At 39.0% G+C, this 15,753-nt stretch overlaps 1 protein-coding gene across 2 annotated transcripts in view; it reads left to right on the forward strand.

Annotated features, from left to right (window-relative positions):
* Positions 1-15,753, forward strand: part of CD109 (CD109 molecule) — a 143,904-nt gene that overhangs the window by 116,033 nt on the left and 12,118 nt on the right. For both annotated transcript variants that reach the window (XM_061131907.1, XM_061131908.1), the window contains exons 24-30: positions 2,182-2,263; positions 4,205-4,433; positions 5,693-5,858; positions 7,564-7,754; positions 8,924-9,079; positions 11,272-11,337; positions 13,718-13,860. In XM_061131907.1, coding sequence (XP_060987890.1) covers positions 2,182-2,263; positions 4,205-4,433; positions 5,693-5,858; positions 7,564-7,754; positions 8,924-9,079; positions 11,272-11,337; positions 13,718-13,860 — 1,033 coding nt within the window. The remainder of the gene's footprint in view (positions 1-2,181; positions 2,264-4,204; positions 4,434-5,692; positions 5,859-7,563; positions 7,755-8,923; positions 9,080-11,271; positions 11,338-13,717; positions 13,861-15,753) is intronic.

Consider the following 15,753-nt stretch of genomic DNA (forward strand, 5'->3'; position numbering starts at 1 on the left):
CGTAAAGGCAATACTCATAACTTTTCCTCATAAACTTTTGGAGAAAACCATGTTTTTGCCTTTCTCGCCTGAAGATGAAAAGTCTCCAATTTAGGTGACTACCGTGGAACACTGGATTACTATACTAACAATAAACCTTACAGCCAAGCATGCTGTCTGTTTCTCTTATGGAATTGAATGGCTTGGAGAACAAGTAGCCATGGGTTCTCTCATGATGCATGGGTGGCTTCAGACAGGGAAGGATGCCTCACCAGAGATCCACTTGGTTCTGGTTCCCTCCTCTTTTGACCAGGGAGCAGAGCTGGAGGCTTGGAGTCTCAGTTTCACCTAAACCAGCTCAGGAAATGCACTCCATACCTGGAGACTATCTGCGCGTCATCCCCCTCCTCTGGGCTGGCTGCTCCTGGCGAAAGAACTGTGTCAGTTGTTGATATTAATGGTGATGGTTGGAGGTCAGCCACCTGAGGGGTAATTTCCCTAAGCGCTGATCTCATCTCTCTGAAGGTTTCACAGTAACCCATCCGGGGGAACTGCTGCTGATGTGACTCAGGGGAGGCACTCGGTCCTCACCTCAGGCTGGTCCGTCTTCCTGCAGAAGCATCTCCTCTAGTGATGGAGAGACCCAGAGCATCCCTTCCCTTTTCTCCCCTTCCCTTCCTCTCCTGCCTTTAGTTTGTTATCTGTCTTTCAACTTTGCCTCTAGTGTTTTGCCATGGGAAAGTTTAAAACAATTTTGTTGCTGTTGTCAATTTTTTTTTCCCTTAAATTTGATGGTTAGAAAGTCATTTTCTATAACCATGTTAGGGAGCAATGTCTATTGTTTTTTGAGAGCATGTAAAAGGTACTGTGCAAAGGACTTTTTATATATATATAAATTTTTAATTTTCTACTAGAGTATAGCTGATTATCAATGTTGTGATAGTTTCAGGCAAACAGGGAAGAGACTCAGCCATACCTGTACATGTATCCATTCTCCCTGGACTCCCCTCCCATCCAGGCCACCATGTAACATTGAGCAGAGTTCCACATGCTATGCAGTAGGTCCTTGTTGGTTGTTATACTGGGTGAAGTAAGTCAGAGAAAGAGAAATAGCATATGACATCCCTTATATGTGGAATCTAAAAAGAAATGATACAAACAAACTTATTTACAAAGCAGGAACAGACATCAAACGAACTTATGGTCCCTGAGGGGAGGGGTGGCAGGAAAGGACTTTTCATATATTAATTATTGAAAGAGCTCAGTGAATTAGTAGGAAGCAGCGGCTTCTGGAAACAGATTGACCTTGGCTAGTGCCTAACTTCAGTGCCTACCAGTGTGTGACCTTGCACATGACGTATTCTGAGTTCCTGTCTCTTCATCTCTAAAAAATAGAATAATCATAGAGTTGTGGGAGTACCAGAGGTATACCTGTAAAGGGCTTTGACCAGTTCCTGACACACAGTGTTGGATAACTTACTTATTTCGTATTAAATTGGGCTTCCCTGGTGTCTCAGACAGTAAAGAATCCACCTGCAATGAGGGAGACCTGGGTTCGATCCCTGGGTTGGGAAGATTCCCTGGAGAAGGGAATGGCAACCCACTCCAGTATTCTTGCCTGGAGAATCCCACGGACAGAGGAGCCTGGCGGGCTACAGTCCATGGGGTTGCAAAGAGTTGGATATGACCGAAGCAACTTAGCATACAAGCATTGAAACCATTGTAGTTAAAGCCAGACTTAAATACTCCACTTTTTAGTTTACTTGCTTTATTTTTTAAAAAAATATTTATTTATTTGTTTATTTGACTGTACCAAGTCTTAGTTGCAGCGTGTGGGATCTAGTTCCCTGACCAGGAAGCAAATCTGGGCCCTCTGCACTGGGAGTGCAGAGTCTTAGCTGATGGAGCACCAGGAGAGTCCCGAATTTACCTGCTTTTGGATGGCTAGAAATGTTGGCTGTGTAATGGTATTTGACTTTATTCCAGTTTGGGGCTATCTCAGTTCTTAATTTGTACATTCTCCTTAGAAAGTCCTGATGTTCTTAATCTCCCACAGTACATAATATGGAAAATATTCAGTGTTATTGGATTTCATGTCTTCTTTCCCAGTGTCTGCCCATGTCTCCTCAGTACGAAGTCATGATCAGAAACTTCCATTCATTGCAACTTGATTACATTGATGATCTATTTTGTTGTCTTCAGGTTACCAGAGAGAACTGCTCTATCAGAGGGAAGATGGCTCTTTCAGTGCTTTTGGGAATGATGACCCTTCTGGAAGCACTTGGTAAGTGTTTCTGCTAGTGGAACAAATCCATGTCACAGAATGGACTCTTATTAGGTCATAATGACCATGAAATTGACAGATGAATCTCTGTATCTGCTTGGGGACTGTGTTTTCCAGAGCCTGAATTTAAAAGAGATTCTCCCTTTCAAATATGGCTTTAAAACACTAATAAGTCAGACGCTTTTATTTAGAAAAGATAAGTCATAAATTCTCTCTCTTTTTTTTTTTTGGTGGGAAAAGCAGCAATAAAATACTTTATGATGATGGTGCAGCTGGCAAGAAAAATTGGTTAGAAATACAGGGTATTGGGACATAGTTCTTTTAAGATTTTTTTTAAAGATCACTTTTAAAAATGCTTTATTTATTTATTTATTGGCCTCACTGTACGGAATGTGGGATCTTACTTCCCCGACCAGAGATTGAACCCGTACTCCCTGCAGTGGATGCTCAGAGTTTTAACCACTGGACCACTTGGGGAAGTCCAGTTTTTTTTTTTTTTTTAATCAGAGACAATTCAACATGAATTTTGTGGTAATACAGTCAGTGTAGTTTCTTTAAGGTTATTTTTTTGTGAAAAAACAGTGAGGGGGTTAAATAATGAACATTCAGAGTTTCCTCCAGAATGAAAGCTGCTCTGTGTGGCTGATTTTGAATGATTATTCTCTTCTTGAACTATCTTCAACTTCGTTTACATTCAGAAAAAAACAGGCTAATTATATCAGTAGAGTTAGTTAAAGTGTGCTGTGGTAAAAACCTTATAAATCTCAGTAGTTGATTAGCAAACGTTGTGCGCATTCTGCATTTCCACTATGGGTCACCAGGGGGCTCTGCACCTTTGTTTCAGCCACAATCTCCCTGTCTCACCCAGAGCCTCCAGGCTTGCTGCAGTCTGGGGACAGAAGGCTGGGATATCCAGCTCTGGCAATTAAAAGCTTCAGCCGCAAGATTTCTTATCACTTTATCGTGATCAGAGCTGATTCTGGGGCTATGCCTAACTTCACGGGGGCCTGGAAGTGAATTCTTCTCATACCCAAAGTTAAAGAGAACTGCATCATATTGAATATTAGTAATATTTACCACACTAAATCTTTTATAGGATGAAACAGATCTGCTTCAGATTTTCTTTTGGCATGAGTCAGGTTATAGATCCATTAATAGAAAGGTTTCAGTGTTTTATTGCTTGATGTTCTTTTTCACCTCAATATTTAGTGTTCTGTAGCAGAGATTGGTATACTTTTTCTTTAAAGGGTCAGATAGTAAATATGCTAGGACATAGAACCTCAGTTGCATGTTTTTTCTTTTTCCCTTCACCCTCTCTTCTTCTCCTTAAAACAAAAACCGTTTTAGGTGTAGGGTAGGGGTGGGAAGAGGTACATATAAGGAGATGGCGGGCTGTATTTGGCCCAAACAGTATTGGCCCACAGACTGTAATTTGCTGATTGCTGTCCTGTAGGATAGAAATATCCATTTGCTCTACTTAAAAGTACTACAGTTTGATTGTGGACTAAACATACTTCATCCATTGCTTTAGGGTTGAACCAAATGTGCGATGAGCTCTTCCTAGGTAAAATACCCAGAACAGTCCACAGGTGAATAACCTTGGACCATTTATTTAACTCTCTCTGAGTTTCAGATTCTCAGCCTATAAAATAATGAGGTGGGATGAGATGATTTCCAGGTTCTTTACCGGCTCTGCTGTTTTGTGAGCTGACCTGGAATTTCCCGGCCACACTTGTGGGAAACTGTACCCTCTGCCTGGCTGAGTCGTTTACTTTGAGTCTTGTGGTGGTTTTCTGTCCATTTGTTCCTTCTTCAGTGATTGGCCCTTTGGAGAATCTTTTGATGGGGGAACAGTGTTATTGTTGGTGTTTTCTTGCTTGGTGTAATTTGGAGGACTTTATAAAGTGTATTTTATGTAATTTTCCCCCCCTTTTCACCAAGGTTGTCAGCTTTTGTTTTAAGATGTTTCCTTGAAGCTGATCCTTACATAGACATTGATCAGAATGTGTTACACAGAACATATACTTGGCTCAAAGGACATCAGAAATCCAACGGTGAATTTTGGGAGCCAGGAAGAGTGATCCACAGTGAGCTCCAAGGTGGCAATAAAAGTCCTGTAACTCTTACAGCTTATATTGTGACTTCTCTCCTGGGATATAAAAAGTATCAGGTATTTAATCTTTAATAAATAATGGGTGGGAAATCACAAGAAAGGGAGGTCTTGATGGGTCAAATACATGTCTGGAAACATAAAGAATTTTGCAATATTCCATCACATTTGAAGTCTTGAATTGGAGTACTCTTTTGCTTTGCATTTGTGGACACATTCCAACAGCTGAGAATGAAAATATCAACCCACTCTTTTGAGTAAACAAAGAGAAGTCTAAAAATGCTTTGTAATATTAAGTGTTCTTGTTATTGGTAAGATAAGTTGACACATATTTAATCATTGGAAAGTTAATTTTTTAGAGGACAAAAAATTCTTCAGAATTTGGGAATGTGTTCTAGCAAACTTAGATTGTAAAGAATTTTTTTTTTAAATTTCTAAAATACCCTGGAGCAATTATAATGTCTACTAATTTAAAAAAAGTACAGGCGTGTGTGCTAAGTAGCTTCAGTCATGTCTGACTCTTTGTGACTCCGTGGATTATAACCCGTTAGTCTTCTCTGTCCATAGGATTCTCCAGACAAGAATACTGGAGTGGGTTGCTATGCCCTCCTCCAGGGGATCTCCCCACCCAGGGATCGAACCTGCATGTCTTATGTCTCCTGTATTGGCAAGAGGGTTCTTTACTACTAGTGTTACCTGGGAAGCCCAAGTAAAAACTACACCCACACTCTAAAAAGCATGTTAAGTGGGCATGGATGTCTGGGTGAGGATGGATGTACCTGGAAAGTTATGCAAATGAGCTTAATTTTGCTCTAGAGCTATCTCAGTGATTGATGCCTTTTACTGCTTATTGCCGACTGCAAATAATCAAAAGCAGCCATTCTCAATATTAAGATCCTGCAGTTTTCCTAGCCTGGTACTAGGCATGTAGGATTTAATCTTTCCCCTCAATTTAGAGCTTCAGTACCTTAGATCATATATGTGAAGTATCTTTCTCAGGATACATTTTATGTCCTCTTCTTAGTTCATGATAGTCAGTGGGAGAAACACTGGCAAAAGCACCACTTCTTATGTTTTATTCCCTCTACAGAATGGTGCTTATTTGTTTGTAAAACCTGAAAAGTGGTGTTATTTTCAAAATACATGGCAGATCTTTAATTGTCAGTGATCAGGGTGATTTCCATTGTCTAGGACAAAGTCAGGTGCTTAATAGGTGCTGAAATTGTTTTTGAATGAATGTTTGAAAATACTTTTTACATAAATATGTGTGTGGTGACAGGTTATGTTGAATAGTAAAATGTGTATTCTTTTATTTCCAGCCTAATATTGATGTGCAGGAGTCTATCAACTTTTTGGAGTCTGAATTCGATAGGGGAATTTCCGACAATTACACCCTGGCCCTTGTTACTTACGCCCTGTCATCTGGGAGGAGCCCTAAAGCCAAGGAAGCTTTGGATATGCTGACTTGGAGATCAGAACAAGAAGGTAAAGCGTGTAGCCCCCGTGCATTATGAAATGTGTGCATGACATGAGAAAGTTTTGTATACCAGGTATGAAGGTGATTACACTTACATCTGAATGGCTTGAAAATGCGATGCAGGTAAAATCACAATGGGTTGACATGGTCACCCTGCTGTGACTCTCCCCAAGGGTTTTCTAGAGAGTTTCATGCTTTGGGTGTTTCCTTCTTTTAGACATGTTCTGCCTTGTGTCTGTTACCCTTCGAGTTGTCTGATGCCATTTCTGGTTTTGTGGCCTTGAGTGATCATTAAGGCTATGGTTTTTGGAAAGACTTGGGCTCAAATTCTGGTTCGGTTACCTTTCTGAGCTTCAGTTTCCCTATCTGTCAGAGGGGAATAACACCTCTTTTAGGATTGGTATGAGGATTAAATGAGGTAATGTGCAGGGCTTACCATGTGTTCAAAAGTGTGAATTAAAATGCTAATAGAAATGCAAATGTCAGAAATGCCATTAGCAAGCTGTGTGTATGATTTTTTAACAGTTTTGGAATGAGCACTGCTTGTGGGCTACAGTAGGACAAAAAGTACATGTGCTATTACTTCCCGAATGCCCTCTATAGTCAGGGATCCAGGGGTGTGTGCGTGTGTGTGTGTGTGTGTGTGTGTGTGTGTGTGTGTGTGGTGGAAGGGGATGGGGTGGGCAAAAATAATTTTAGGTGATGTCGACTGATTTTGAATCTCTTTGAATTCAAAACAGGCTAATTATGGAAAGTGCTTTAGAGGCTTCTGAGACTGTAAAAAATATTGTGTTATTATCAGCAGTGCATTTGTCCTCAGTCATGTCTGACTCTTGGTGACCCCATGGACTGTAGCTCTCCCAGGATTTTCTGTCCATGGGATTTCCCGAGCAAGAATACTGGAGCTGGTTGCCATTTCCTCCTTCAGGGGATCTTCCCAAACCAGGGATTGAACCCAGGTTGTTAGCAGTAATTTAGGTTAAATCCTTATTACCTATTGCAGTGTTGGGGACTAGAAGGTTTATTGCATAGAGGCTGAAGTAATCCTTGACATTTCTGCTTCTCTGCTTGGCTAAGTGGTAGTTGTGTTACCTTCCACTCAAATGTAATCATCATCTAAATGGTAATATTTGAGACAAGGGGGAGTGGGTGCTAAGTAGAATGTTTCTCCCAGGGGCTAGCAGAACTATCTCTAGGAAGATTGTTGAGCTGGCCAGGGTCTCTCATTTTTTTTCCTGGGGTCTTGGATTTTGAACTTATAACACTAACTTTCAGATAATGGAAAAAGGAGTGTTTCCCAGAATGTTAGAGCTGCTTAATGGCAGATTCCCAGAATACGTTTCTTTCCAACGTGTCTGAAAATATTTTGGGATGGTCTGGAATATACTATGATTTTTTCAAAAAATTTATAGCTGTTTAGTCTTGAGCCAGACATATGGAATTTCTCTTGGGAAAATATTTTCATCAAAATGTCCTCAAATATAAGTAATAGGAAAAGGATGAAAATTTATAAATTTAATAAGTTTAAGAAGAGGCATGTTTATTTGTGTGTGTGATTATACATATATTTGCTTGGCAGAAATTTACACATGTATAGAAATATGTGTATTTTTATGCTAGTCAAGGAGAACTTGGACCAGTGTAGGAATGTTCAGTGGTATCAAGTGTAATTTTTCTGTAACTGGCCAGACCGTTACCACTTTTCTCCTGCAGGAGGCCTGCAATTCTGGGTGTCATCGGTGTCCAGACTGTCTGAATCCTGGCAGCCGAGCTCCTTGGATATTGAAGTTGCAGCCTATGCGCTGCTCTCACATTTCTTGCAGCATCAGGTTCCTGAGGGAATTCCGATTATGAGGTGGCTAAGCAGGCAGAGAAATAGCTTGGGAGGTTTTGCATCTACCCAGGTGAGTGTGGATCGCTTTCAATTTCTTTAGCTATCTACCTATATAAATAACTTTATATAGGTAAAACTAATTCTGCTCTTCTGTGCTGTCATGCCTGACCCTCTGCAACCCCATGGACTGTAGCCCACCAAGCTCCTCTGTCCATGGGGATTCTCCAGGCAAGAATACTGGAGTGGGTTGCCATGCTCTCCTCCGGGGGATCTTCCCAACCCAGGGATTGAACCCAGGTCTCCCGCATTGCAGGCAGATTCTTTACCATCTGAGCCACAAGGGAAGTCCAAAAATACTGGAGTAGGTAGCCTATCCCTTCTCCAGGGGAACTTCCTAACCCAGGAATTGAACCAGGGTCTCCTGCATTGCAGGCGGATTCTTTACCAGCTGAGCTACCAGGGAAGCCCAAAACTAATTATATAAAAAATTAAATGTACATGTTGTTGTTCAGCTGCTCAGTCGTGTCTGACCCTTTGTGACCCCATGGACTGCAGCATGCTAGGCCTCCGTGTCCCTCACTATCTCTCGAAGTGTGCCCAGGTTCATGTCCATTGAGTCGGTGATGCCATCCAGCCACCTCACCCTCTGCCGCCCTCTTTTCCTTTTGCCCTCGATCTTCCCCAGCATCAGGGTCTTTTCCAGTGGATCGATTCTTCACATCAGGTGGCCAAAGTACCGGAGCTTCAGTGTCAGCATTAGTCTTCCCAATGAGTGTTCAGGGTTGATTTCCTTTAGGATTGACTGGTTTTATATATATATATATATATATATATATGGAATATATATATATTTACTAATGTGGTTCCTTTTTTCATGACTTCATAAAATTACATGGCAGTTTAAAAGTTTAGTAACTTTAAAGACTTGTTATTAATTTTAATTTTTTCCTATTGTTGATATAGACCTCATATCTGATACTCATATAGGATAAATTAGTTCCCTGTCTTAGTAGCCATTTTCCACCTGTGGTATCTGGTACAGTAGGATCTCAGCTCTAGTCAGCAGATTCTGAGTCTTTCCTGTATCCAGGTCAATCAAATTCAAAGGTGGACCTAGGTGAGCTCCTCACCCAAGAAAGGTGGATGAGTGTGTAGTGGTATCCTAAACATTACTGAAATTTACTCTTTGGAAGCCTTAATATATGCTTATGTGCACAAATCTTTTTATCTCCTCAACAGGACACCATTGTGGCCTTGAAGGCCCTATCTGAATTTGCAGCTTTAATGAATGTAGAAGAGACAAATATCCAAGTGACTGTGGAGGGGCCCAGTTCACTGAATCCTGTGAAGTTTGTGATTGACACACAGAACCGCTTTCTTCTCCAGATGGCAGAGGTGTGGACAAGGGGGTGGTTATCTGAATATCTGTGTAGGTGATCCCATCTGCTGATGATTTTCTTTCTGTTGACTTCAACAAAGACTTGTTCTCAGAGCTGTGTCCCGACAGGAAGGAGTACCCTCTTGTGGTTGCATTTGCTGAGTGCGGGAAGGGAGAAGGGGATGAGAACTTTGCAAAGATTTGGGAAAGGCGAAAACATGGGTCCTGTCGTATTGGGAGATGAATGAATACCCTTTGAGCTCCTCCTCTTTGCAGACCCTGTGCCAGATTTCTTTATGTGTGCTATATTGTATTTACTTTTCAAACCAAGACTAAGAAGCAAGTACGTTTATCCCCACTATACATATTATAAAACTGAGGCTAAGCGAGTTTAAGTAACTTGCCCACAATCATGTTGCTAGTAACAGGAGAGCTACAATTTGAACCTGTTGTTTCAAAGACCATGTTCCTTTTGGTTGTACCACATTCCTCTTAGGAGTTGATAGAACCAGCAGTAGAATTTTTTCCTTAAAAATGGGATAAAGGACTGTGCTAGACCCTAACTTTATTCCCTTGGCTAACCTTGCAGGAAGTTGAGGGTAATGGAGGAAAGCAGTAACTTCAAGACTAGAACCTGAGGGAGAAGGGGTGATAGCAAAGGAAAAGGAAGGAATAGTGTTGGTCCAGGTCAGTGATAGCATGTCATTGTGTTCTCAGAAAGGCCAGGGACTTGGATGCTAAGGGAGGCTTGAGGAGGAAGGGATGACTTCTCATTCTTGTCTTTTTTGCTTCAGTCTCTACAGAAGAGCTTCCATAGCACTAACGTGCACTTCTTCTGCCTTCACCCCTCTTATCTGGTTTACCCATAACCTTTGACTTGTGGGGCTGTGTAAAGTTCTTTTTTTAAAAAATTATACCCCAAAATACACTTTATTAATCTTGTATCAGTACTGGACTATATTTTCAACTTCTTGCTTTTAATCTCCTACCATGCCTGATCCAGGTCTAAAGAAAAATACTTGTTTACTGTTTAACATTTGTGGGAGGAAGTAAGGTGAGTGGGGAAGGAAGGAGGATTTTATTGACTTGAAAAATAATTGTGTAAAGCCTTCTATTTACACACAAGATGAAGCAGCAACTTGATTCATGTGCGCTTTTGATTAAACAGGTAGAGGAAAAAACACAGAGTCTATTTAGGCATTATGGAGAGTAATTGTTTGAACTGTATTTTTCTTTATTGAATATGTATTTTTTATTTGTTGAACGACAACATTTCAGGCTACAGAATGCTTAATTTCCATGATGCTAATTAAAACCAGCACATGTGTATCTAAGTGATTGGTCTAGACAAAGAAATAGGCAAGCTGCGATCTATTCTTTTTTATGGAATAATCAGTTCTCTTCAGTTTAAAAAAAAGAAAAAGAAGTGTGTGATCTTAACATTTTGCTTAAAACTTGCTAATTATCATTATTATTTTATGGATTCTTTTTTTTTTCATTTATTTTGATTAGTTGGAGGCTAATTACTTTACAGTATTGTAGTGGTTTTTGTCATACATTGACATGAATCAGCCATGGATTTACATGTATTCCCCATCTCGATCCCCCCTCCCACCTCCCTCTCTACCCGATCCCTCTGGGTTTATCCAGTTTTCATATGTCCGAAGGTAATTTAAACCATGAACAGAAATTAGTAACGTTTTTAAAGACACTGACCATAATTCAGTATATTTACATACCAATGAAATTATTTGCAGAAAAGTATTTTTAATTGTCAAAACATAGATAAGGTATTAATTTTGTCATAGTAATTATTATTTATCATCATCAAAACTGACCTTCATAGTGACCTGTGTAAAAGAAGTCCTTTTTTTAAATTAAATTTTTTTAAAGACTTTGTTACTGGAGTATAATTGCTTTGCAATGCTACGTAAGTTTCTGCTGTACAGTGAAGTGAATTAGCTACATGTGTACATGTATCCCCTCCCTCTTGAGCCTCTCCCCGCACGAGTCTCCCTCCTCTAGGTTATCACAGACCTAGCTGGGCTCCCTGAACTTCCTACTAGCTATGCATTTTCCATGTAAAGTTGTTAGAGCTTTCGAGTGCAGACAGCTCACGCTCCTGATGAGGGAAAACTGGTCTGTGCTGGCTGGGAGGGCCTGGGTATGGACACTTAGCCATATTTACTTTTTTCCCACTTTTATTCAGCTTGCTGTAGTACAGCCAACTGCAGTGAATATTTCTGCAAATGGTTTTGGATATGCTATTTGTCAGGTATGTTAATAATGTTTATTTTTTGTTTTGTTAAATATGACTTGCTATAATACTTCTTTGGTTTGAGGCACTGATAAATCTTGAACTTAGATGACAAAATTATTAAAGGTTTATTTCTATGACAGCAAAATAAATCACTATCTTTAATAAAAAGTGTTAGAGCTGTGACTAGCTAGTGAGTGGACTAGCAATTCTATGAGTTGATAATGTGTCAGAAGAATATTTCTTGAGTGTTAAATACTTTTTGAGGTGAGGGTTAAAATCCTCCAGTATGAGTCATGCGAACTGTTGGGAGCTCTCACCTTTTTTGTGTGTGAAAATGTAGCTCAGACATAATGCTGGGTAGAATTTCTTTTTTTTTAGTTTTTATTTTTATTATTATTATTTTTTTGGTAGAGTTTCTATTGTGACTTGATAAATATGTAGCGTTTTACTTACCATTTCTTAATATTCATCTAACAATATGAAGGTCAACATGGTATAAGTAATTGACTTGAAGATAGGAAATGTGTCCCTTTGATGTAAAATTTTATATTATTGTAAATAAAACAATGAGAGAATAATATGTTCAGTGCTCTACTATAGGAAGAAAATTCAAAGAAATCTACCCTTTATGGTGTAACTGGGATACAGTTAAATGGAGGTAGTATATAAAATACTGAATGGAAGTTATTTTACTTAATAATACATGAAAATCATGGGGACTTAAAACCTATTTTGCATCCCAATAACATGGTTCTAAGTCCCCATGATTTTTATATACTACGTACTTGGTTAGAAAAAACAAACCAAACAAACCCTGACAGCTTTACTGAGAAAGTTGTTTAGTTACTAAGTCGTGTCCGACTCTTTTTATGACCCCCATGGACTGTAGTCCGCCAGGCTCCTCTGTCCGTGTGGGATTTCCCAGGGATACTGGAGTGGGTTGCCATTTCCTTCTCCAGGGGATCTTCCCAACCCAGGGATTGAACCCGTGTCTCCTGGTGGACTCTTAGCAGGTGGATTCTTTACCACTGAGCGACCAGGGAAACCCTGAGAAAAATTTTTAAAAAGACTGTTGTAGAGAAAAGATACTTTTTCAAAAACCAGTACAACTATCCTGGTTGAGAGAACAGATGCTTTTGCCAAGACACAATGCTTAGGGCACGTGGTCAGGTATAATTTAGAAACTTAAAAATAATGTGAAGATTATTTTGTACAATACTCAAAATACAGTAAATGTTTTCTTTTAATCAGGGGAAAAAAATCACAATTAAAAGGAACAGTATTCGATGAAAAGGATAGAAAGAGGAAAGAGTAAATAACTTGTATTGGTCTTTACCAACAAAGACCATGTGAAAATACTCATTCTCAAGCTATCTTTTGATGTGAATAATAAATCCAAAAGTAAATACACAGGATATTTTAGATAAGCTTGAAAAATTATACGTATTTAAACCACCAAATTGGTTTAAATTCATTCTTGATAAACCAAATATAGATAAATTACTGTATAGGTAAAGTCAAGTGATTTTTATATGAGGTCTAAGGACACAGCAGTAAATTTGGTACCTACTGGTACCTACTGGTCGGAATGTTCACCAGTTGTTTGTCTGTATCAACATGAAGAAAACAAAAGGTAGGGACCAATAGGTACTTCTTGTAATGGAGAAGAAAATGGCAAAAAAGCTGGTTACCCAGAAATAGGTATTGACATTTCCTTTAATGTTTTTGAAAGTGCTCTGGAAAAAGGAGGGCAAGAAAGACTCTCAGGTTTGCAGTGGTGTTGACCCCTTTTGAGTGATAAAAAGCAAAGCTATTTTTTGGAAATAAACTGCAAGATTTCTTGGATATTAAGACCCAGTTGACTTGAAATCCATCATTTATTTCATCATCTTTGAAAAACATTGTATAATCAAAAAGAAGCCTTAGCAGTTGAATAGGTTTCTGTTCCACCAAGGCTTTTGGATAAAGATATTTTGATTTATCTTACCAACAGTTCCAGTTTGTGAAAAATGACTCCAGCTGGGCAACAGAGCTTAGAAATTAGTGAATGCTTTCAAGAAACTTGGCAATAGTTTAGCTTGTTCCCTCGTGGGAATGTTTTACAGTATTTGAAAAAAACAATATCTGTGAATATTGTCCACGATGATCTATGATATTTTGAATATTCCCTAACAACTTTTCTCAACTTTAAAAATCATTGTTTATTAACTTTTATAATTATATTTGTAAATAATGATACTTTGCTAGCTAGTAAAACTAAAATTTTTTTTAGATTGAAAATTACAAATTTAGTTGAGTTTATCCCAGAGAATCATTACTTAATTTTTAGAATATATAATTAAACCACTTTATTGCTAATGACTTATTACTTACGCTCCTTTGTTATTTATTGCAGCTTAATGTTATTTATAATGTGAAAAATTCCAGATCTTCTAAAAGCCGAAGATCTATCCAAGATCAGGAATCATTTGACTTAGATGTTGCTGTAAAAGATAATAAAGATGATGTCAATCACTTGGATTTGAATGTGTGCACAAGGTTGGTATTTAAGTCCCCCCTCTTCCTCCTTAAAAAATAGATTTGAATAATTAAATATATATGACTATTTTTGGAGAAGGAAATGGCAACCCACTCCAGTATTCTTGCTTGGAGAATTCCATGGACAGAGGAACCTGGTGGTCTACAGTCCATGGGGTCACAAAGAGTCAGACACGACTGAAGTGATTTAGCAGCAGCATATGACTATTTATATATTTAATTATATAACTATATAGTTATCTAACTGTATTACTATAAGGAGTTACATTTAGCAAAGATTTCAGTTACATAATACACTTCTGATTACAAACCAGAATGCTAATTGTATTTAAACCTTTCTCCACATGCCCAAATTATCAATATTTGCAAGTTTTTCTTGTATTTATAATAAACTTCCATAGAAAAGTTTAATAAAACTCAGGTTTAATTTATAAAAACTTTAATTGTTGTTCAGTCACTTAGTTGTGTCTGATTCTTTGCAGCCCCATAGACTGCAGCACACCAGGCTTCCCTGTCCATCATCAGCTCCCGGAGTTTGCTCAAACTCATGTCCACTGAATTGGTGATATTGTCTAACCATCTCATCCTCTGTCGTCCCCTTCTCTTCCTGCCTTCAATTTTTCCCAGCATCAGGGTCTTTTCCAGTGAGTTGGATCTTCGCATCAGGTAGCCAAAGTATTAGAGCTTCAGCTTCAGTCCTTCCAATGAATATTCAGGGTTGACTTCCTTTAGGATTGACTGGTTTGATTGCCTTGCTGTCCAAGGGACTCTTAAGAGTCTTCTCCAGCACCATAGTTCAAAAACATCAGGTCTTCGGCACTCAGCTTTCTTTATGGTCCAACTCTCACATCTGTACATGACTACTGGAAAAACTATAGCTTTGACTGTATGGATCTTTGTTGGCAAAGTGATATTGCTGTTTTAATATGCTATCTAGATTTGTCATAGCTTTTCTTCCAAGGAGCAAGCATCTTTTAATTTTGTGGCTACAGTCACCATCTGCAGTGATTTTGGAGCCCAAGAAAATAAAGTCTGCCACTGTTTTCATTCAAAAACCTTAATGAATCATGATTAATACTCCAAAATTGATTATTTCTTTTTGTTGGTAATTTTTTCATTAACCAATTATTCTAGGTTCACATTTAACTTTTTGCGTTATGCACTTAACTCAGAACTTCATAAAAGTGCAAGTTCAATGAAGAGCCTAGTTTTTTTTAAGATACAGTGAAATAATTCCAATTTAGAAGATCTTTGCATTGGATATTTAGGCACTCACAGCTTCTGGGAGCATTTAATAAAGTGACTATTAAATTTGGTCTGTGTCCAGAGCATCTGAGGATCTTGTTAAGCAAAAAGTATTCACTTCAAGACTACTGACTTCACAGATTCAGGGTCTATAAAGCCACCTTCAGCTTTCTTGCTTATTCTGATGCATACAGCAGTTTGAGAGCAACTCCTTCAGAAAGTTCTTGAATCAAGAGACTTTATAGTTTCTTCTTTGTCAATCTACTGTGGTTAAGCTTGGTGTTACTCTATTATGCACTGATCTTGACTAGCTGCTGCCTGCCCTTTTTAAATATCCCATAGTGTCTGATTGGGCTTTCTTGGTGGCTCAGACAGTAAAGAATCTGCCTGCAACGTAGGAGACCCGGGTTTCATCACTGGGTCAGGAAGATCCCCTGGAGAAGGGAATGGCTACTCACTTTAGTACCCTTGCCTGGAGAATTACATGGACAGAGGAGCCTGGCGGGAGCTGACCATGGGGTTGCAAAGAGTCAGACATGACTGAACGGCTGACACTTACTATAGCGTCTGATTGACCTTGGACTCTTGGTGGGCTGGATGTCACTGATGTGATACTGAACCTCCAGGTCCTCCTAAGGTCATCTCTAG

This window comes from Dama dama, chromosome 28 (genome assembly GCF_033118175.1).
Source record: "Dama dama isolate Ldn47 chromosome 28, ASM3311817v1, whole genome shotgun sequence".
Classification (NCBI taxonomy): domain Eukaryota; kingdom Metazoa; phylum Chordata; class Mammalia; order Artiodactyla; family Cervidae; genus Dama; species Dama dama.